Here is a 24214-nt window from a genome sequence, read left to right as displayed (position 1 = left end):
TTGAGGAACAGGTCTGAAAGCATAGATCTTTCCACAACAGTGCTCATAGCTGCTGGACAAATCAGTGGTTTTCTTGCCACCGTGATGTAGTTTCCTGCTTACCTGCAGCTATACACAGTAATTATCTGATGTGATTTGCTTGTTTCCTTTTAGCTGTCCTGACGCTATATTTCTTAAGCTTCTTCCACTGGGATGAGAATCTCTCCACTGCTGTGTACCATGCCTTTTCTGCACTCTGTTATTTCACACCTGTCATTGGAGCTATCATGGCAGACTCATGGCTGGGGAAATACAAGTAAGTGAAGATATGACTCTAATTCAGACAGCATATACATCTACACCATGCAGCCTGTGGGAGGGCAGTGCTGTGTGCTCCCACTTTTAAGCTAGTTCAGTGCAGCAGACACACACTTGTGAAGGTCAGCTCCTCTCTTAATGGATGAACAGCTGATCTGTTTGCTCATGCTGTTCTGTGCTCCTCTTTCACCCAAGGGCCAATAAGCAACAAAGTTGGAACAAATTAAATGTCACACTTTTCCTCCACTGTCCTTCTCTACCCACCTTGAGTAAGCTGAGGTATAAGGTGATTAACCCTCAGCTTGCCAAGATCTGCATCTGAGAAGGATCCAAAGATGGTGAGGAAGTGGTGTCATCCCCTAGATCTCGCAGTTTCTGATGAAATGTCACTAACTATAGTATACTTACACTTTCACAGCGTAATGAATGTGTAAGCACACCCATTTTTATGCCAGAGAAACCTGGGTTCACTCAAATCTTCTCCCTCAGCACACAACCATGTAAACTCTTCCCTTACACTGGTAAGTTGTGGGGCTGTCATCTTCCCCAGAACGGTGGTGAGCAGCTGGATATAGCAAAGGATATAGATATATAGAGAAAAAGGATATAGAAAAATGCTTTGCTTGGCAATATTTGTTAATTGTCTGAGGAGTCTTGGCTGTCAGAGTGATGAAGTGTAGGCCGAACCCTCTCTCTAGGACTAAGCATATCTGGCAGAAGAGTCTCAACAGGAGAATGGCTGCCTTATGTCTTTCCAGCAGAAAGTTCTTAAGGAGATACCGACGCTCTTTTTTTCTTTGTGCTTGCTTTTAGTCATTCTCTTGTCCCTTTGAATGAAAAAAATGACAGTGGGAGTTTATTAACTTCATTATTTAAGGTCATCTAACAATGTTCATTGGTATTTCAGGATATCTATATTGCAGCATGATGTTGTGAGAAGGTAAATACAGACTTTTGTGCGTTAGGCTGGAGTCTTGCCCTGGAGTAATCCCTATGACTTAATGGGAGGTGGCTTTTGCTGTAGTAGCTGGACCTTGGCCAATACCGAGGACAGGATAACATATTAGAGGGACTTTTAGGAATGATCTGATGTGGCTCTAAATTAGCTGATGCAACCAGGGTTTGGATGCGTCAAGGACTGCTTCCATGCCCAAAGCTCATAGGGCTTCTTCTGGTGCCTCTGTCCTAATAAGTCCTTCCATTCCATCTGTGTGTTGTCTGAATGTAAATAGATAGACACCTCTAAATCCTGAAGGAATACACTCAAGAGCCTGATCCTCCTAGTCAGATTTCTTCTCCCTCACCAAGACATGGGAGGCAGATAGATGAGCGCAGGTCTTCAGAGGTACTTGGGATCTGAAACAGACTTGTAATGAGGAAAACCCACGCCTGATTTGGATGTGTTAGGTGTGTTGAATGTGGGCAACAGTCCCTATAGACATCTTCCAGCCAAGGGATTCACTTAGGCGCATGCCACAAAATACCAGTTTTTAGTAATCTGGAAACTGACTTGGACCTGAACAGTACTCTCTTCTTTGCAGCTTTCTATGCATGACAAGACTGAAATATTTTTAGTTTATTCTGCTCAGCACCTCTGCAAAGAAAGCAGGGGCTATCCCTCCCTGATCTGAACCCATTTGCCTATCTCTTTCTTCTACAAAGAGTTGACACGAAAGAGTTATAGCTGCCTGCTATACCAGTGGTATGAACGAACCAGTTCCTTGTGTGTCTGCCAAGTAGACTTACCATATCAGGAAGCACAGGCACACTCTGTTTTCAGATCATACATCACCCTGCACCTTCAGTCACTGCTGTTTACTTTCCTCACAGGACGATCATCTACCTCTCCATTGTGTATGTGGTTGGCCATCTGATAAAGTCAGTCGGTGCCATTCCATCCCTAGGCAACCAGGCGGTTCATGTGTAAGTAGCTGTTGAAGCTGCAGCGCTGTAGTACGTTGCGATGGTAGTTGGTTTACCCAGGACTGTCATTAGTTTCACCTGCATCAGGACAGCAGTTTGGGGACTGTGCATGGGTTGCTTTTGTTGGGGAAGGGTTTGGGATATATGAGTAGGAACAGAAGGATCTAGAGTGTGGGTGCGCCAGGAGCTGGAAAGCACCACAGAGATGGTAAGCCCTTTGAGGTGAGGACCTCTGATCACCCCTCTCTGCTATACCATGCTACTGGAGTTTGGTTTTCTCCACCCAACTGCCAGCACCAGGCTCATTCGTCCCTCATTTCCTCATCAGCAGGGCTGCCCAGCTCAGCAAGGTTCCCCCGTATGCGTGGGAACATAAAACCAAAGAAACATTTTCTGATGTGACAGAGGAAGGTCTGTCTCTTCCATAAGGTACTACCCTTCTTGCCCTCTAAATTCTGAACTGATAGGCTTGTCAGAGTAGTTCCCCAGCTGGCGTCTCTGAAACCACCAAGATGCTTTTGCCTAGGTGGTCACAGCTCCAAAAATATGCACATGCAGGCAGGAGCACCTCTCATTTACTGTCCCAGACCTGGCCAGTCCTGACACTCCTGTTCCCTACAGGTGTAATCTGTCAAGCCAACCATGGTATTCTGAGGAGCACTGGGAAGTAGAAAGCACCCAAGAATGAGCTGAGGTCAAACAGTTTTTGTGCTCTAACCCAGGCTGGAAGGCCACAGGAAAAGGCTTTTATTTTTTCCTTTTTTCTCAGTTGGTCTCTACAATCTTTTGTTCTCATATGAGTAAAAAATAATCCTACAGATCTTTGATCCCTAGTAAGTCCCAGAACAGCAAGAAACTGACAAAATCAGTTTGGTTAACTGACTGGTACTGAATGCAGAAATGAAGATAACTAATTTGTTTTTCACACTTAGCTGGCTCATCATCACTACCCATGTGCAAAAGACAATGATACCAGAGGAATCGAGGTTGGGTGACACTAAAATGCACTCATAAGCAGTGGAAAGGTTCTGCAATGGTGATATTTTTGTTCTTGTATGAAGGATCCTGTCTATGGTTGGTCTGTTTTTGATCGCCCTTGGAACGGGAGGTATCAAGCCCTGTGTCTCTGCATTTGGTGGGGACCAGTTTGAAGAGGAACATGTAAGATTTCTTTTCTTTCCTAAAATCTGCAGTGTCTGCTTACTTTATGACGATGTTTATGTGATTAAATCATGTTGTACTAGAATAAGGGCCAGTTTGCTAGGAAAAGATGTAGTAAGATGTGAGGTAGGATGGTTTGCATAAGACTTAAGATAATCTGGATGCTTCAGGAAAGGAAAATGACAGAGCAGGACTGATATTGGGAAGGATAGGTCATAATTGCATCAAATCATCCAAATGTTAATTGGATGTTAGAGCAGCTGGAAAATCCTGTATCACAGAACTTGGAGTAATTTCTGAACCAGCTTAACAGAGGTGATAATCACAGAATCACAGAAGGGTAGGGGTTGGAAGGGACCTCTGGAGATCATCTTGTCCAACCCCCCTGCTTGAGCAGGCACACCTAGAACAGGAGGCACAGGAATGCATCCAGGTGGGTTTTGAAAGTCTCCAGGGAAGGAGAATCCACAACCTCCCTGGGCAGCCTGTGCCACTGCTCTGGCACCTGCACAGTAAAGAAGTTTTCTCATATTTAAGTGGAACTTCCTGTGTTTCAATTTGTGTCCATTGCCCCTTGTCCTATCTTTCGGCACTATTTAAAAGAGTCTAGTCCCATCATCCTGACACCCACCCCTTAGATATTTATAGGTATTGATGAAATCCCCCCATAGTCTTCTCTTCTCCAGGCTGAACAAACCTTGTTTCAGCCTTTCCTCATAAGGGAGATGCTCCAGCCCAGAGATCACCTTCATAGCTTTCCGCTGGACTTGCTCCAGCAGCCCCCTGTCCTTCTTGAACTGGGGCCCAAAACTGGACACAGTACTCCAAATGCTGTCTCACTAGGGCAGAGTAGAAGAGGAAGATAACCTCCCTCCACCTGCTGGCCACACTCCTTTTAATGCAGCCCAGGATACCGTTGGCCTTCTTGGCCACAAGGGCACAGTGCTGGCTCAGGGTCAGCTCGCTGTCCCCCAGCACTCCCAGGTCCTTCTCAACAAAGCCGCTTTCCAGTAGTTCAGCCCCCAGCCTGTACTGGTGCATGGGGTTGTTCCTCCCCAGGTGCAGGACCTTGCACTTGCAATTATAATGCACTGCAATGGAATACAACAAATGAACATTGGATCACCAGCCTATGCTAGGATTCCCTGAATCCTTGGGAATTTTCCCTCAAATCAGTCATAGTCTGTGTCTTAGATGTTGTTCAAAAAGAACTTTAGGAAAATCCAGTCTTTTGAAAGTACTGCTAGTACCAAATCTATCTGGAATGTTTCCTAGATATTACAGAATGAAAAGTTCTGAAGAGTTGGGAGTTTCTTTTTTTAGTTCTGTTTGTGCTCTGCATCCAGTCAATTGTAATCCAGTTGCCTTGTGTCCTCATTATCTATCATGAGAGCTTAGCCCCTCACCTGCACCAATATCAAACTCCCATTATGCAGCACAGTCACTCAACCAGGGATAAGGTAGTGCTTAAAGAAACAAAGCAGGTCAGGAAGTACTAATCCGCAGGCAAAATGCATATTTTTCAAATTGACCTGAAATTAAACACTTAGATTTAGGTTGACCTAACATATAAATAAAAATTTCAGTTTTCTCAATGACAGTATTCAAATCAGCAACTTCTGTGTGTGGCATAAGTCCTCAAATATGTAGAAGGCCATTGCTACAAGAAAGAAAATAAGTGTTGTGGTCTGTGATGAGTAGGCTTAAATTCCAGGAGGATTGTTTAGGACTGACAGTAGGAAAAATTTTTTTAAAAAATAAAAATCTAGAGAAGTACTGGAAAAGATTAAGACCTTTGGGAGATGGCAATTCCCATCAGTGGAAGCACTGAAGAAGGGCATTGGACTAATGGTCTGTCAGAAAAGGCCCTGGTAGGGTTGAACTAGGGATGGGATCCCCATAGGGCCATTTGCTGTTTGCCTTTTGCAATGCCCCAGCTTGTAGTCAGCATTTAATGAATGAATAATATAGACTAGAATGTTTATTTTAAAATTATGGGAAGACTTGTGCTTTCTGCACATGAACTGTGCAATGCTGAAATGCTGAAGTTTATGGTTACTAAAGAGTAATAAAACACAGTATGTTTCATGGTCACTTGTTCAAAGTGGATCCTTCTGCAGGCATGTCCATCCTGTGCTGCCAGTTAGTCCCAGTGCTTTAGGGGATGCTGCAGAAGAGGGAGCAGCAATCATCTGGTGGTCACCAGCTTCCCCAGGTGGCACAGCTCTGAACAAAAGCAGGCTAGGGCAGTACAGCACATGCTCTGGGAATAGACTGTGTGCATACTAGCATGTGGGCATCCCAGCTTGCAATGCCAACAGTTGTTTGAAAAGAATTCTAACAGGTGTTACAGCAGCGTTTTCGGAAGTGCTACTTCTATGAATATTAATGATTAATAATGTTTATCCAGCATCTTTCAATTACCACCTAATTACAGTATGATAATATGTACCACTTATCTTCAGAGTGTTTTATAGACTTCAGCTAATGAGTCTCAGCACCCCAGTCAGGCACATGCCTATTATTATCCCAAACTTACAACCACAACTGAGTTGCAGAGAAAAACCTGAATTGCCTGTGGTTGTGTGGGCCTGTGACCATTCTCCAGTATTCAGACTACACCTCTCCAATAAATTTATCAAATACTAAGGATCAAATGTTCACCTCTGTGTTGCCTTCAAGAAAAACTAATTTGGAGAAAGAAAACTGTAAAAACCTTTGTGATAAGGACAATGTGTTCTGCTCTATTCATTCTTTTCAATATAGGACGTTTTGTATTTTACTGTTTTGAAAGGACTTGACCTTTCAGAAGAAAAAAAAGTTTTATGCTATGTGGTAGGAAATGTAAGTCTTCAAAATTGGAATGGGAAGTTTTGATTTTGTAAGGAATGAAAGTTTTGGGGCCAACTAGGGTATTTCTCCCCTCCGGAGTGGTGTTTGAGAGGACTTATATTTTTCATCTTCCACTACAGATAGGATGAAATAAGTTTTGAAAATTCCCATTGAAATGAAGCATTTGATTCCCTCTTAGTTTTCAGGACACCAATAAACTTCAGCTGAGCCCTTAAGTGCACAGGCTTAGTTGTTCCATCTAGAAACTAGTAGCAGAACTAGTAGTTCTGTGTATAAAATGAGTAAATAAATTGCCCCTGCTATTCCCATGTAGAGACAAATTTATGTTTTGAGGTAAATGCACACCATTGCTCTGGTTTTCTTTTAAGTACTTTATGAGTGTAATAGTCTTGATCTGCCACTTTGAAAACAGTACTACTACAAACAGTGGTGGAGACTGATTCAGCAGGTGGTCAGATAGGGAAAGTAGATTTACCTGCAGGAGATTTCTAAGCATCTTTGTCTATGGGATTAGGAATCCAAGCTAAAAGTGCCTGAACAAAATTATATTTATGATATGTTGCATGAATGCAAAGGCTGCTGTGCATATTAATTAAAGACCAAAGCTGCTTTCAAACAGTGTGATATGGTGTTTAAGGTACTAAATAGCATTCTCTTTGTTTCTTTATTTTCTTGTTGCCAAGGAGATCAGGATTATAATGTATGGTACCTTTTCTCAAATTAGCTAATCCAAATCATGTTGTTAATGTATGTCTGTTCCAAAGATTAAGAAAATAAGGAGGGAATTCTTTTTTTCAATCAGTGTAATTTGCAAGGTCATTAGTTTTGTACTTGCTTATGCTTTTCTCTGACCATTTTTTTCCATCACTGAAATCTGAAAATGCGTGAAATAAGATGCCCCAAATTCTTTATGCATCACTATCATCTTCTCTTACCAACACATTCTTTTTGGTAATTGTTACTGTAGACTTTATCATGTCAAGAGCTGCATGCTTGAGTTTTTCCTTAGCTCTCAAATTCTGAGTTGCTCAGATAGGAAGGGTTAGAGATAATGGCATGAGAATTTGACTAGAAGAGGGCAGGACTGTGAGGACTCCACCGCACCATCCACACCAAGCCATGGCAGGGCTACTCTGGGAGTGGGAGAGATTGCTGAGGCTGCTTATTTCTCTAGATTTCCTTATGATGACAAGTAACTAGTTACAAAGGTAGAATGAAGAAGGAAATGTACTTTTTCTGGCTTAGCAGTAGAAAGCTCCAGGTAACAGAAAACACTGGTAAGGACAGAAATGGAGTATAAGAGATCAGTGCTATTTGCTATTAACCATGGGAACATGCCATAGAGATGATGATTATAAGGATTACAAAATCCTTTAATCCAGGATAAATAATTTATGAGCGATATATGGATTAGATTGCCTAGGACACACTAGGAAATAAAATTGTGGGAAAGCCAAAAGCTCAAGTTGGGGCAAGGCAAAAAAACCTTAATCCAAATGAGTTCTTAATCCACCCCAGACTCCTTGGTGGGTGGCAGTGGGAGGCAGTGGGGCTCTCACCCTCACCTTCCCAGTACCAGCTACACAAGGGGACATAAAGCCCTCCCATGTCCTCCCACCTGCCCACCTTCCCTGCAGTAATCCCCTGTGATAAGAGGCTTCTTGCCATATGAAGTAACAATATTTCCTGTTGACTGCACCATCAGTCACTGGGAGTTCTGTTACATTTTTGGATCCCAGGCTTCATTCTTTAAGAGCTGTCCTCTTTTAGCCTCCTGCAGTTCTTTGTGTTTTCTCCTGTTCTCTAGCCTTGTGAATATTGTTGTAAGGAAGCAGGACATATTAGAATGAGAGAGGGCAGAACCAGGCCCGTGAGGAGCTTCCTCACACTCAGCAAAGTTAAAGCTTTGCATTTAAATGATGCTCAGATCATGGAGATGTCTCAAGGTGCTCTAAGGAGCTCTCCACTGGGCACCAAGCCATGTCCTAAGCAATTTGCCCACTACCTTTACAGGACGTGGTGACAGCTGGGAGCAAAGCCTAGATGCATATGGAGTATATCGCTTGGGCTGTCCTTAAGTGCTGGTTTCACCAACTCAGGTGTCCTATAGCTGGTGATACAGATGAGCATGGGGTAGGTCAGGTAGCCTGCTCTTGTTTCTCCACTCCACTGGCCCACCCAGGCAGAGGGAGGAGGTTTAGCACTGTGTATGTGCATGTGACTGTGCATGCATTTGTCCCCCACAAGCAAGGAGAGACTGCTCTCAGCTGAATGCCCTCACCACACATTACTCCTGCAAAAAGGACCAAACTCAACATCAAGGTCTTGATTTGTTCCAAATTATGAGTTATGCAGGAAGATGATGAACAGGAATCCTTTGACTGTATGAACTATAATATGTTACATCATCAGTTAAATTCTGAACACTCTCTTAGAAATCATCCTTCCATTGGGCTCTTGAATTTGCTCCCGGAGATTTAATTTACCCTATTAGTTTTAGGTTGACGGCCCTCAGCTTGGTAATCTCCTGTCTGATGGATACCTCTCATTTGCTGGCACTCTCTCATCTATGCTGTCATTACCAGCTTCTCAAAATACACAGGTTTCTTTTTTTATTTCTACACAGGAGAGGAGGGGAAAAAAAAACAACCCAAAAGAGCTCAGACATAGGAAGGAATGATGAGCTTGTCAAACCGTGCCAAATTAGATTGAATTAAGTGACAGAGGATCTGAATCATGCTACTTGTTCTGAATAAGTAAATGCTCTCCCCTCCTTCCAAACTCACAACACTCTTAAAGCAGTGACTTTTCCTCTGAAATGCCAAAAAGCCCCAAAGCACTTCTCAAGTAACGTGAGCTGATTTGTGTGAACATTTACCATCACCTGAACACAATCTTGTTTGCTTAACATTTTATGCACTGTGTGTCAATATTTACCCAGGCTTCCTAACAAGAGAATTGATAGTGTTCAATTTGCAAGCCCAATGCTGTGCGTTAGCTGTGACGTTGATATTGTCTTCTTTTGTTTTAGACCTCGGAGAGAAGCAAGTTTTTTTCCATCTTCTATTTATCCATTAATGCTGGAAGTTTGATCTCCACGTTTGTAACTCCTGTATTAAGAGGTCAGTGTTGATTTAGAATAAGACAATAAATTAGCTGCCCTCTGACTACTCTGCTGTGCACAGTTAGGCTCTTATGACAACTGAATGGCAGAAATTACATTATCTGTGGAGTGGCCAGTGTATTGCATTTACGCCTTGTTAATCCTGCCATAGCAGCATAACAGATTTATAGTACTAGGAAACGAGTCACAGAAACTATATTCCTGGTTGTATTTCAAAACCAGCCTGAACTGTGGAATTAAAATATGAAAGGTGGAAGGACCTATATGGTCATCTAATCCTCCCCATTGCCAGTGAAGGATTATTCCCTGTCTCGCCTTCAGGTAGCCTGTGGATGGGAACTGATCTCTGCTGTCCTGTGCAGGTGTCAGGGCCAAAAAACTTAGCAGGGCTAGTTTTGAAGTCCTACCTTCTCCCTCCTGCAGGGTGCTGCTGACTTCTGGAGGGCTCTGTCCTGGCACCCACGTGGGTCTGCATGGGTCTGCTTGCAAGATTGCATCCCTGAGCAACTGTCCTTGAAGACAAAGTACAGGCTTATGCCCCACTTAAGACCTACTTTACATTCTAGCCAGCTTGCACAACCCCTTTTAGTCCCTTAGTCTTGCTGCACTTACTTCATTGTTCTGCGGTGCCTGGAAGCCAAGGGAATTGGCACGCTCTAAATACATACACAGAGGCATAGCAGCATGCCATAGGGGATGGGGACAGGGACAAGGTAGCCATCACACTTAGCAATTTTTTTCATTCCGTCCCATGGCCTCTGGGAAGCTTTCTTTGTTCAGAGTGGTTATTTTAACAGGCAATTAATTTCACAAGGCTATGGGCAATTGTGCTTGTCTCATATTTACACCGTGCGTATGGGTAAAGACAAATGCTATATCTCATGCTCTTTGTCTCACCGGTGTCCCTAGGTCAGCATTCTGTTGGGAAGGGGCTTCTGCTCAATGTAGTCAGTGGGCAGATGAAAATCCAGTCCCATTTGAACATCAAAACCTGTGCCAATACAGCCTAGGAATAAACTAGCTGCAACATGGAAATGAGGTAGAGAGGATGGGGAAAGAATAAAAGTTCTAAGTGTGAAAGCTTTTCTTGGAAGAGCAAGAAATGCAGTTCATAGACATTTGGCAGAAATGAGGAATATATACTTTTAGGTGGAGCAGTCCAACTCATTTTGCATGCCAGAAGTTCAGTGTGCCCATAATGTCTTGCTGCCAGCTTTTCTGGATTTCAGCTGATTTGCTGAAAACAAGTAAATAAATGCTATGCACACACACAGCTAGGCAGCTGACTATGACTGCCCAGGGACAGAAAACAGGAACAACTGAAGGCTTCATGGGTTGGTTTCCTGTTAACTATGTTGGCTTATTTTAGCCATTTTTTTATTACTCTATGTAAGAAAGCAGTAATTTGTAGCCACTGGCATACAAACACTGCTGGCTTTCTGTTTGCAGCTGGACTCCTAAATTCACATGGTGTGAGAACTGGCCTTGCCCAAGAGGCGCAGGGTTTCAAGGAACCATTGCTCAGGTGATTCAAAGCCATGCTGTAACAAACCTGGCTTCCTGATGGGTTATTGCAAAACCTGGCATTTGGAGCAGGCTGCCTCTGGAGAATTGGGAAGGTGGCAAGAAAGCAAACTGGGCTTTTAAGACTGAATCCTGTGCTCCCACTTATATAGTAGGGTTATTGGCTTCCAGTTTGTCCGCTGTAGGTTGCTATGAAATCAGATTCAGTTTTTAGCTCAATAACCCATGCAGCTGGATCAAATAATGTGGAAACACAGGACTGGTTATTTAGATCTAGGCAAATACAGAATGGCTTCAGGTTATTTTAAATCTTATGTGTTCCTTCTCAATTACAGCTCCTACTACTTCTTTCTACCTATTTTTCTCCCCCTCCCTTCTACCATTCTCATCAATATCCCATTATCAGCTGCTTTTGCTGGCAGACACTAATCCAGCTTCCAAATTGTCTTCATCAAGGGAGGACAACTGTTTCAAGGAGATGCAATTCACAGTGTCAAGCACCAGCAAATAAGATTTAAAGCCAGGGGAAGCGACTGATTTAGGGGAAGCAAATCAAAGGCCCCGGTAACATAAGTCTGACTGTAATGAGGTGCTTTTATTTCTGACTTCTTTTTCAGGGGATGTGAAATGTTTTGGAGAGGATTGTTATGCACTGGCTTTTGGTGTCCCAGCGGTACTGATGGTGTTGGCACTCGGTGAGTGAAAACAATAATGCTTGGAAGAGGAGTTACCACTTTTGACTCCATGGACAGATGAGAAAATGCACAAATTAATTAGCTCTGGATAGATACTGTGATGGGGAAACTTGAGGGTTCAAGGTCATCCAACAATTCCACAGTTCAGAACAGCAAGAAAAATCATTAATTCATTTAGTTGTGGGGAGACCATGGTTTTAACTGCAATCCTTTATCATCATACTGATGAGAGGGTGGGCTGGTGGATGTTTCACAATACAATTGCCTTGTTCCATAAAGCAAAGCCAAAATTATTCCCCTGATGGCTTGCAGTTTTGCCTACGAGCAGGCTTGGCATTTGAACTGCAATATGAGCAGTCCTCTGAGTTCCCCAGCTTATAGAAGAGAAGCTTAGCATGCCACTTCTAACCTTTCCACAGGCTCTTTGCGGCTTTGGGCCATCTTTAATGGCTCAGACTTCTGCTTCAGAATCTATGCACCACAGAAATTGCAGGAGGAGCTGAATGAGATGTTATTTTATTCTGAGCTGTCTCACTTTGCTTGGCTGAAGTAATTCCCACAATTACAGTGACAACTTATTATGTTGCAATAAAAAGCCCTTATTATTCAAGTGTCAGGAGGCAGCCGCCATCACCCTGCTTCCTAAAGCTTGCATCTTAGCCCCATTAATGTACTTGTCAAGATTTCTTCTTCAACCCTTATAAAATGCTCAGTAATTTCTGATTTCTACATTCTTACTGTTAGTCCTTGGTAGCCAATGCAGAGGACACCCCATTAGCTTTTGTTTCACAGTTGCAAGCTGCTGAGGGGAGCGGTCTCCTTATTACGCTGTATTTAAGAGGCTTTGACACAGCGTGGGGTGACTTCTCAGTCAGCTTGTTAGCTTAATTGAGAGACCAAGCAATTTTGTGATTTCACCACAGCATCTGTGATTTGAAAAGTTTGTCCCGCGGGGAATGTGAATGTTGCTCTCTCCACTCAAACTTCCATCAGAGAGAAGAATCAGGACACTGGAGAAATGTCATCAGGCCACAGCTAATGTTGCAGCTATTATTTTCAAAAAAGTGCATGGTCATGGGCCTCAGAAGCTTCTCTTTCCCCTGTGGCCTGTTCCTATCTGTTTAAGGCAGCAGAGGCTTCTCTGTGCACCACTGTGTGATGAATGTTTCTAGCAGAGTGGTAGTTGCCCAGGGGAAAATGGACGTGTAAATATTGCCGTTTCGGTGAGGGCATCAATTGAAAAGTGTTTTTAGCTAGTGTCCTGCTGCCAGATTCCACGACCTGCCCAGCAAAGCAGCTCTGTGTTCTTTTGTAACCTGCTAAAATGCTCTTGGAAGTGATATATTTGACTATGTGAGCAGCATGTGGAACTGGAGAGAATACCCTTTCAGCCCTGACTGGCCCTCTCCCTGTGATGATGGAAAGCAAGGATAGATTTAGAGGCAGAACGGAAATCTTATAGAGCAAGATCTTCTGGACTGCTTCAGTTTCTGAAAGATGGGGGAAGATTAACACTGTTTCATTCCAAATGCCAAACCTAATGTAGGAACCTCAGTTCCCAAAGGAGTCAATGGCAACACCAGAAGGTATTTCAGCGAACCTAATGAATCACCTTTTAGAGGCACCAACAAGTCCACAGGGAGATGCTAAAAATTAGGTAGTGCAACTACCTACTCTGAGTGACTTTGGACAGGTGTCTTCAAGTGCAACTCACCTAAACTGACATGAGAGGTCTCTCTGGCAGTTCTGCAAGTCAAAACTGGATGCAAAGGGTCTTCATAATCAGAAAAGAGAAATGAGCTCCCTGCAGTGTCCCAGGTCTCCTGTGTTAGGACAGAGATGCCTGCTTTTCTCCACTGGCTGCGGACTGACCCAGACAATTAGGTTAGTTTAAAAAGTTGAGACTGGTTTGTTATATGGATTTCATGCTCGGCTTTTATTGTGCTTCTCCCTGCTAACGTCTTTGGAATTCCAATGTGCTTAGAGGCTCTCAGAGAGCAGGAAAAATTAGATGTAATCAGATAGCCCCATCTCTGACAGGATTTTGAAGCCATGGTTTAATATTCTTTGTGCTTTGAGGGAGAAACCAAGACAAAACAATATCTTAAATTGTATATCCCTTTGTGGAAACTGTAAATTGAGGTAATTTCTGTTAACACCAGTGTGTGATGCAGTGACCTTTGTGGAAGTTTCCACTGAACTGTGTGTGAGATGTAAGTACACAGAGCCCGTGCTGGATCTGGATTAATTCTCACACGGCTGCAATGAGTCAGGGCTGATTTCCAACATCAGGTGAAGCAATTCAATGCAGATTGAATTTTAAGTTTAGCCTACAAAAAGAATTGATGGACGGAATTTTCAAAGCTTTGATTCCCAGCATGAATAGGATGTGGAGGTGCCTGTTGTGCCAGAGCAGATCGTGAGAAGATGAGGGTGACTTCTTAGGGATCACACTGCTTCATGTAGGATGTTGCCTTTGCTTCCATATGAAGGCATTAAAGGAGTCCTGTAAATTTATTTTGTTAAAAAGGCAATCCTGTAAACCCCAAGAGCAGTGGTTTTCTGTTGAATACAGGGATGTGGGATCCTTCCCTGAAGCAAGTGCAGGATTGAGCCTCAGTCATTTTAATTCCCATTTGGATGACAATATTTTTCAGTTGTGTTCATTGCTGGAAGTGGACTGTACAGAAAAAGGCCACCACAAGGGAACGTCTTACTGGAAGTGTGCAAATGCATCTGCGTAAGTGTGTGCCATTCTCTCCTTTTCATGCATGACTCTGAGGTTGCAGTCAGAAAAGTGCGATGGGGAAGAGGAGGTGATATTTGGAGTTCTTCTGTATGCTGCCCCTAGATATCTTGCTGATGAGCTGTAAGGAATAAGAAACACATTTATGTCCTAGTTTATTCTTTCAACATTTCAATTGTTTTTCCTTAGCTCCATGAAATGTTCAGTTGTCAGTAGAACCGCTAGTGGCAGATGCTGGTGGAGACTGAACTGAAAGGAAAATTCAGAAACTCAAAGTGTCTGATATATGACTCAATTTTTTTCACCTGAATAATTTTACTGAAGTTTATCAGTTCAGCAGACAGTAATAGTACACATTCATATTATGCACATTCAGCATGTTCATGTAAATGCAAGAGACACCTGCTGCAGCTGCAGTATAGCTTTATCAATTATTTTTGCATAGTGTGTGAGCTGAATGTAGTCTGTGAAAGAATACTCTCTTATTATTAAATGGATAAAGATGTTTCAGGAAGCTGTTGCTAACAGCAGGTGTTTTCTTTTACCTAGGTCAATCCTAGTGACAGTTTTACCTTGGGGAAACAGGACAGATCTTAAAGATAGGATTTCTAAGTGAGGTCTGCCACTCTTTTTGCCGGGATGGCTGTGTTCAGTGACTGGAGCACACAACATAAACAGAAAAGTTCTCACTGAGTTCTCCTCCAGTGAGAAACCAACTTAAATGCTGGTCTAGGAGTGAATGAGGCACAGGCTGCACCAGGAATATGCAAAGAAATGTCTACAGAACAAGAAGGGAGTGAGAGTTCTGGTTTTGACATTGATTTGGATAATGAGGCATTTCCTTCCCAGCACAGTGGTCAATCTGACAGGTACTTTTCGGAAGAGAACTGAAGAAATGATGCACAATGCTTTATCATGTAGTAGGTTTTAAATCAAGCATGAAAGTGTCTTTTGGGGCTAGTGTCAGATATGTCTCTGAAAGACAAGCCCGTGAGGTCATTCATTCCCACATCACACCTTTTATCAACCAACGTCACAGAAACTTCCCTGCAGAGAATTGGCCTTAGAGCATCCGATACGAGATTCTGGAAGTGTCCATCAAAACCCCCACAATTTTCTGGTGCTGCTTACATTTGGGAATGGGGAGGGCAGCCTTGAGCTGGGAATGTGACAAAGGCAGGTGCATTATGAGGGAGTTACTCACCTGTTTTTTTCCCCTAGTTTGCTATTAAAAACCGGCTGAAAAACCGCTCCAGTCAGATTCCAAAGAGGGATCACTGGCTGGACTGGGCATCAGAAAAATACTCGGTAAGTGATGCTCTACCTGGCAGGTTTGGAGGGGGAAGGGGAGAGACAGGCAGACAGACAGGGGAAGACGGTAAGACTGGCCTGGCCACACCACTCCTCACATGCACTGGGCTCTCATTTGTCCTGTGCCTTCCCACATCTGTACTCTCCTGACCCTTAATGGACAGTTTAGGTGCTGCACTGAAATACAGAAATGCAAATACATCCAATGTCATAAATTAAGTGCAATAAATAACTGACATGCAGAAAGAAATAGGAGTTCTCATGCTTTGATGCTTGAATCACCTGTTGGCTTTTCACCCCATCTTACCTTTTTGCCTGTTCCCTTTATAGAAACAGCTGATTGGGGAGATTAAAATGGTGACACGTGTTCTCTTCCTTTTCATACCGCTGCCAATGTTCTGGGCCCTGTTTGATCAGCAGGTACAGTACAGTGCATTGCAGGTCTGCCTGCCAGCCTGTTTGCACCCTTGTCCTTCCAGGGTAACATCAAAGCATCCTGGGGACACAGAGTGCCATGCTCCTGCCAGGTGTCCAGGAGCTTGCTAAGACAGTACCCACCATCGCTGCTGGCCATCCCTTCACAGCCCTGCTGTGCATCTGACACAGGAGAGTGAGAAGGAAGAATGTGCCCTGCCTACTAGCAGGTGTTACAGGGAAGGGAAGGAATAGATGGGAAATAAAACCTCCAGCATGGCTGTCTTCTCTGTCCCCATGTTTTCTAGTCCCATAGGACATCTTGAAGGCTTTACAGCTGTCTGTTTTCTCCTTAGGGATCCAGGTGGACTTTGCAAGCCACAAAAATGAATGCTGACTTTGTAAGTACTTAATATCACCAGGGCTGGTAAGACTAGTACTAACATCACTGCTCTTGCTTTTTAACCGGAGTTTCACAGTACTAAGAGCATCTGCCTGATGAGTCTGGGTGAGTTGCACTTATGGTGATTAGAAGCAAGATGTTCTGTGCAGCCATGTTCAGTTCATCACAGCACATCTTGGCAAGGAACAAGGACTGGGGAGCCATCAGCAGCCTGCAAGGTCAGAAGTGCTGACCTACTGGCAATCAGTCCCTCTGTGACCTTGAGCAGGTACAGTTTCCAGCCTGCTACCCCCACTGAAGAGAGAGAAGTCAGGGAAAGTTCACACAGCCCTTGTAAGGTGTAACTAGGGCTATCGTAGTTGTATATTTCTGCTCTGGCTTACTTGGTGATACATTAACGAAGCCTCTCAAAACCAGCAGGCCTCTTGTGTATAGGGTAGAGATGTGATGAAGATTAATTATTTAGTAGCCATAAAGTTCTGCAAAGATGTGAATGGCAAATAGTGCAGGGTGCAGTGGCAGATAAATGTGGATCAGCTATCTGCCTAAAGATGCCACCATCCTGGGCTAGTTTCCAGACATATGTGTTTTCACAGGTAAGATCTGGGTGGCCTGTTGATGCTCATGTCAGAATTTAGGACTGTAGATGCCCATTTTCCAGTTTAAAATTGTCTTGAAGACCAAAACTTGAGCCCTCTGTGTTGCACCTATTAAAAATTGGGCTCGCAGCATGTGATACTTATTAGGCTTAATTAATTCAAATGAGGCATGAAAAAGACTACAACTTGGGTAATATTTATCCACCTCAGAAAGACAAAACAGTGAAAGTTCATGCAGTCTTTGTGTATCTAAAACCTTTGTTTTCTGCTGTTTTGCTCACATGCACTTAGAGATCCATTAACAGAAGATCTAAGAATCACCAGGTGTCACTTATTAAACTCTCCCCGGTAGAGAAGGACATATTCAGGGCTTTTTTGTTACACCAACTTGGATAGATTTTTGGCTCATGTTTCAGTCTCATCTGCTCTCCACTGGTGAGTTGTTCCAACACATAAAGGTGAGAATTAACTGCAACATTGGCATGATCCCACCATTAGGCTTGTTGGAGTTCATGTTTGTAACATTCCATGCTTTTCCTTTCTGCAGACACAGGGCTCAGCTAGGAAGTCCGGAGTTAAATAGGGAATATTTAGTGTGAGATGAAATATTTGCAGGTTTGTTCCCTAACGGCACATTTGTATAGTGTGCACAAAGAAGCAGGAGGGGATATTTGCCTGATATTTTTAATTGTAAGACTCCTTTGCTGTGACCAGTGCTTTCCACTCTCCCAGGAGGCACCTGCTGGCAGTCAGGCAGCCATTCTAGATTCACCTCAGGACAAGCCTGGCAGACAGGAGACAAACTCCCACAGTGCTTTCATGGAAAGATATTATTTACATCCTATTTTTCCCCCTCTCTGTCTTAATTTCAAACCAAAAGTGTTGTGTGGAGTTCAGACAAACACCAGACCCTCCCTGGAGACAGCTCATCGGTCCTTTTTGGGGACTGGGATCCCTCCGTCCATCCCTGTTGACCTTGCCTGATTGTGGGGGGCTGGATACAGTGGTGCAAGGGTGAGGCCTCTGATAGCTTGAGGGCTCTTGGCTGAAACCAAGAAGTCACAGTTGACCAAAACCCATTAGGTGCCCTTGGCAGATGGAGAGAGGTAAGAGGCATTTGTGCAGCCCACTGCCTCAGGGGTGGTCTTCTGTTATCCTTTTGGGGTGCTTGGGAGAAATGCCAACAGAGCTCAGGGTCCTGAAGCTTGAGAGCACTCACTTGTGGGATTTGGGCTTTTCCCATTACAGAAGCAGGAAGGGAGGAAGCTCTAAGACCCCAACCCAACTTGGGCACTAGCATGCCCATTCCTCCCCACCTACCTAGTTCATGGCTCAGCCAGTCTGAAAGATGAGTCTCAGTACCTGTCATAGGCTGTGTCCCTTCTGCCCTATATCAAGGACTGAGTATAGCTTCCTTGTGCAAAATTATTCTCATCAAACACTGTGTCAAGAACACAATATCTCTTGCTAAAACCAACATAAAGCATTTGAGGAAACCACCTTTGCTGGTAAGGCCTCTACTGGACCTGCTGCTTATTTGCCATACGCACTGTTATATTATGTGTTTATGAATCACTTTGAATATCTTTTTGTTTCAGGGAATATATGTCCTTCAGCCTGACCAAATGCAGGTAAAAGATACTATAGGGTAGGAAATAACCTTTTGAAATGTATTTTCTTTTTCTTTCTCATTTTTATTTTTCTCATGGGACCAGTATCCTTTCTCTGCTCCTTTTGAAAGTAATAGCAGTGCTCCTGCTGACTGCTGTGGTATGAATCTGCCTTATTGCTCATTAGCCATTTTGCAAGCTTAGTTTTGGGGTTCAGAAGACCCCAGGGGTGCCCTAACACAGAGGTTGAATCTTGCAGAATAGTGCAGAGGTGTGGGGAGACATGCTACCATAATAGTTCTGGAACTAGTGCTGGCATGTGGAGGATAGAGGCTGTGTCTCCTTTTAACATGCCCCTGTGCTGGGGTGAATGTTGTACCTGAAATATGTCTCCTTCCCCTTTTTTTCAGGGCAAATGAAAATGTGAAGGCTCTAAGATGGTGCCATGTCGTCACAGTTTATTACAATTCTGATGACGAACAGCTTTGGAGAAATTCAAAGCTGTTCTGTTCCCTGAAATCTTCCTTTGAGACTGAAACAGCATTTCTCTCTGCTTGTTCTCCACCACTCTATTTTCTTGCTCTGCCCCTGCTGGCTGGCAGACAAGCTCTGCCCCTCCCAGGAGAAATTTAGTGCCTGGGGGATTACCAAGCTGTGTGGAAGTGCAAGAAATCGCCAGTCTCAGAGAATACTGCCTGTTCCTCTGGGATTTTGCTGAAGTCCCAAGATGTTTCCATTACTGCTGATTTGTTGTAAGGTCCCACCACAGCACCGAAGGTCACCTGCCTCTATTGTCAGTGGGTTTTGTACTCTTTAAAAACATAACGCTGCAGTTCTCTCTTCAGGGAAACTGGGCCAGTGATGCTTGCTTACCTCTTGGAGGGGAGGATATGAACAAAATGTATTCATGCCTGTGAAAACTAAATAGCAGAAACTGTCGGAGTGCAAACTATGATTATATTTTAAAAGGAGGTTTTTAAGTGTTTTTTCATGTCCTTTCTGTAATGGAATTATTTCTGGAGGACAGTGCTTTATGAGTTTAATTACTGAAAGTTGCTTTCTAGTCACTAAACTCCCATTCTTTTGTATTGCAGTTCTTAAATCCACTTCTTATTCTTGTCTTCATCCCACTTTTTGACCTTGGGCTCTACCCCCTGATAAACATGTCCAAATTTAATTTCACGTAAGTACTTGGGGACTATGCAGATGCCTCAGTGCTTTTTCTTTTGTGGCAAGTGTGCAGAATAGTTTTTAAGGAGGAGAAACACAAATTTCCATTCACCCTTCCCAGTACTTGCCCCTACTTTAGACCCAAGTGGCAGCATCATCCAGAGGGGAAAATTCAGTGGTGTTCACTTCTGCTATGTACAGATTTTCCCTGAAAGCCGATATGAACAGTCCCTCTTTTGAATTTGATCAACATGTTCTTCCCTTGATCTCCTTTATCACCCGTAGATAATTACCTCCCTGAAATGTCCCTGTGGAACCAAATTCACTGTCTCATGTGGGCTACATGTGGTGGTGTGAAAGCAGATTCCACACTAGGGTCTGAACCAGTGAGTATGTAAGGGAATTTCCATATGACCCAAGCATTTTATCCCTAGTCTGTGTTAGCAAGACGTGCAGTCTAACAGGAGCAGACTTCCACGTTGGTTCTGAGACCCGCTTTATGCATTTTGGGGGATTTCATTTCAGAGTATCTGTAGTCTGCCTCTGTGGACTGATGCTTTTTAGCAGTGGGAGCACCCTCATGGAGTGCCTCTGCCAGTGCAGTTTCAGCTGAAAGGAACCAAATTTCCATGACCCAGCACTACTTCTCAACATGAACCACAGTGTGGGAAGGGGTGATGAGTGAGAGTTTGGTTTAAAAAGCATGTTCCTAATCTAAAGTGCTGGATAGACAAAACCACATAAAATGGGGATGGAAGGAACCTCAGAAACCTACCCCATCACCCTGCTGATCCTTTCCCATCATGCTGAATTACTTACACCTAAAGACATATCAAAGACATGGTCCAGCCCTGTGCTGGTGGCCTTTGGAAGACTCACATCAGAAGCTGTGCTTCTCCATGCTACCTCAGTGTGAGCCCATGCCCTGGACTGAGCCCTAACTCAACAGGAAACTTCCTGCATGATGACCAGTTCACAGATTAGTTCACCCAGCAACACAAAATCATGCACTGGTCAGGACTGAATGACATGCTGTTTCTGTCCCCTGGATGCAGGATACTAACAGGCTCCTATCCAGTTTAGCTGTAGAAGTGGCTGTGGAAACACGGTAGCCTGCAGGGTGTTAGCCCATGTGGCTGCAAAAGTTTGTGCCACAGAATCCCAATGCAGCATTGAAGATCAAAACAATTTTTTAATTACAAGATGCAAGCAGTAAATATTTTCTTATCCCAGGGCATGTAACTGAGGGACAGAATTTGGGTTCGTAATCTTGATTTCCCACCTCAAGTGCGAATGTGAGTCCAGACCATTACAAAGAGTGGACACCACTGAATCTAGAAACAGATTTGTTTCAAATCTCAACTACTCAATGCTCAGTTTAGACATGCCATTCTGGGCCTATTTTCTTCTGCTTTATATCAGCTTCTCATGCAACTCTGGTAGAGTTGCACTAGTTTTGCTCTCAGTTCAGAAGCAAGCTCTTTATTCTCTAGAAATGTAAATGTATTCGCATGAGAAATAATCCAGAATGATGCCACAGATGGTCAGAAACACTGATGATACACGCTACACGTTTTTCTGCTCCTCATTCCTGCTGCTAAATAGCATGCCACTTTTCTTTTGCCTTTCCCAAAAGAGACTTGAAGATGTATCATTTCTAGTGCTCCTTCCAACATCACAGGTTAACATAATGGCATGAGCTATTCCCACTAGAAGAGCTAGGAACAGGATAATATGAAACTTGCAAGCAAAGAGCTTTTTTTCAAGTCATATCAGTTTTAATTGGCCTCAGTGCTGGCCTCATGCAGAATAATAGAATAGTTTTAAGTTAAATGATTGGCAATTTAAACAGCACATCATCCCCAGTGCCACCTGTTGGACAGTTTATTACATAGTTTTGGCATACCTTTGGCTCTGAGGAATGGTCTTCCATATTTTAAATCTTTTTTTTTCCTTAATGACACCTCTTTCATTTGCTCCATAGACCTATTAGGAAAATGGCAACAGGTATGATCCTTGCAGGGATGGCATTTGGACTTGCAGCTGCTGTAGAAGTCAAAATAAATGTAAGTATAGCACAAGGGACTCCTCAAATATTTTCTTTCCCTGGGGTGGTTTTATTGATGCCTGTTAGATGATCCTTCTAACTATTGTGTTCCTTGATCATAATTTTTAATGTCTTCTTTACAATTAAGCATACTGATCCAGTTGCTAATGAGAATTCTTACTTTGTCTACTTTTCCCTCTCTTTGTCTCTTTCTCTGTCTAGTCTTTGCAGTTTTGCTGTGCTGGTCATCTCCATTGGTCTATATTCTAGATTTCCATCGTCAAAGTGCTTGACAGACATCTAGTTTATGCTAGTGATTAATTCCTAAAAGGTAGTTGGTTCTCTCTCATTTCTTGCTGTAGCTTGCCTATATTTTACTGTTTGGGGTTTTGTATGTGTGTGTGGTGGCTTTTTTAAAAATTTAATTACTTTACTACTTCAGGGTGGGGATGTGGTTTTTTACAAGCCAAGTTGTTTCTCCAGTGAGGCAGGTGAATGCAGTCACTTCTAGAGTCACAGGCTTCAGCGACTGCCAGGCATCCCTAGACAGGATGGCAGCAAATCCCTTGTAAATTCGATGTTAGCCCCTGCAGATTTGTATGATGTGTTTTTGGCCTGTGACCAGCCATGTGCAAACTTTTTCTGACCTTTGTCTCCTGAATGCTACTATAGGATTAATTTTTTAAAGTTTCGATGTATACTTAAAACAGTCTGTTAAAGTAGCTGGCTCACAGCCCTGGATTGACATCTTCTGGTTCCTCAAGTGAATCCACTGACAAGTCTCTTACTAAAATGAGACTCTGTGGGTTCAGGTCTTCTTTCATGAGCAAAGAAATGCTTTCATTGCCGCCACTAGCAGCTCTGACTGAGCACTGAAAGTCTGCTCTGGCTGTGAGTGACTCCTCCAGGCAGAGGCGTAGTGACTTAGAGGTTTCCCCCTGCCCTGTGCATGGAAATTTTACCTTGAAGGACACTAAAAGCTCTAACAAAGAGGGGGATAGGATGGCCTACCTTGGCTTGGCTCTAGGTATTGCAGCTGAAAAGCCACAGTAATGGAATTTGCTGGATAACATTAACAGGCCTGTTGGTCCAGAGCAGCATATGGGTACAGGGAAATCAGTGTTGCACTATCTTCTCTGACAGTATGTCTCCCCACTGAGCTAGGTTCAAACTGCCCTGCCTGCAATGCCCAAATTATAGGATAAGATAGAGAAAAAATTAATAGCTTTGAAGTATTGCTGGGAGCTACTTGAAAATGAAGTGAGGGGGAAAAAAAAAGAGACCCTTTTTAAAAAAAATTCATTTTACATCTGCAGGTAGTACAAGGCTGATACTGATTGATGTACACTTTCTAGGAAATGATTCCTGACAGAAAGAGATACCTCTGTGCTGGAGGCATCGTCTTTCTTTTCTCAGAAAACAGGGAGTGAGATCTATACAGTCTGCTGTTAGATAGCATGGTGTCAAGTGATACAAAAGCACCGATTACAGATGTGGAGCTCAACTTGGATTTTCAAAACTGCTTAGCTTCTGGCCTAATTCTTTTCCCAGTCACTGACTGCAGTGGAAAATAATTATTCTGGTCACTGCTTTTGAAAGCTAAGCACATTTTTTTTTCTGTTCTGATATGGCAGTTTGTTAAATCCAGGCACTAGGGAGCTGTATAATGAAAGCAGTGACATTGTTCTACCTACCCAGCAGTTGTGTAGCCTGTACGGTGGTGTGAAGAGCAGTTTTTGGGAGGAATGATAGGTTGGCTGTTGAGCTACTGTGAGGAAACCTCCCTAAATAAGATTAATGTTCAGTTTTCTCTCAGTGCAGCTTCTGATGAGGAAGGGATGGAAAAGTATCATTACAGAGAGGAAGACTATTATGGCTAAAATGAAGAGATATTAAAGTGCTAATAAAGCAAACAGATGGCACTTAAAGCCTTTTACTTTAATTAGGAAACTGATTTGCCTCGACTTGTCCCAGAAGAAAGTTTAATTCGGGTTCTGAATTTGGCAAAGAACCCTGTTCAAGTGACAATCCAAGACCGGGACCTATTTCAGCAGCCTGTGGAGGCTTTTCAGGTAAGTATATATGTGGGGCTGGAAGGCCTGACTTGTATCCCATTGAAGAAACGGTGGGCTTTTTTTCAGGCATTTTCTAATAAAGCCCACAGATGGTAGAGCTTATTCTCCTCCACCGCCTTAGAAATGCATGGGAATATCTTTAAAAATGGAGCATATTATCTCCATTGAGGAGACAAAAATGGAGAGTTTTGAGACATATTTCCATGACAAAGGAGGAAATGGCTAGCCACATTCACCTATAATTAGAAATACAGGATAATTG

The 24214-nt window shown here is 43.2% G+C and overlaps 1 protein-coding gene across 4 annotated transcripts in view; it reads left to right on the top strand.

Annotated features, from left to right (window-relative positions):
* The window catches only part of SLC15A2 (solute carrier family 15 member 2), a 56157-nt gene that overhangs the window by 18868 nt on the left and 13075 nt on the right, over positions 1-24214 (top strand). For all 4 annotated transcript variants that reach the window (XM_064451228.1, XM_064451227.1, XM_064451229.1 and 1 more), the window contains 13 exons: positions 154-295; positions 2128-2220; positions 3282-3381; positions 9266-9356; positions 11500-11577; positions 14235-14317; positions 15545-15631; positions 15965-16054; positions 16405-16449; positions 18649-18681; positions 19755-19843; positions 21815-21896; positions 23824-23949. In XM_064451228.1, the coding sequence (XP_064307298.1) occupies positions 154-295; positions 2128-2220; positions 3282-3381; positions 9266-9356; positions 11500-11577; positions 14235-14317; positions 15545-15631; positions 15965-16054; positions 16405-16449; positions 18649-18681; positions 19755-19843; positions 21815-21896; positions 23824-23949 (1139 nt within the window). The remainder of the gene's footprint in view (positions 1-153; positions 296-2127; positions 2221-3281; positions 3382-9265; positions 9357-11499; positions 11578-14234; positions 14318-15544; positions 15632-15964; positions 16055-16404; positions 16450-18648; positions 18682-19754; positions 19844-21814; positions 21897-23823; positions 23950-24214) is intronic.

The sequence above is a fragment of the Phalacrocorax carbo genome, chromosome 5 (genome assembly GCF_963921805.1).
Source record: "Phalacrocorax carbo chromosome 5, bPhaCar2.1, whole genome shotgun sequence".
NCBI classification, from domain to species: domain Eukaryota; kingdom Metazoa; phylum Chordata; class Aves; order Suliformes; family Phalacrocoracidae; genus Phalacrocorax; species Phalacrocorax carbo.
The sequence above is the reverse complement of the archived record's forward strand: the minus strand, read 5'-3'. Positions and strand labels throughout refer to the sequence as shown.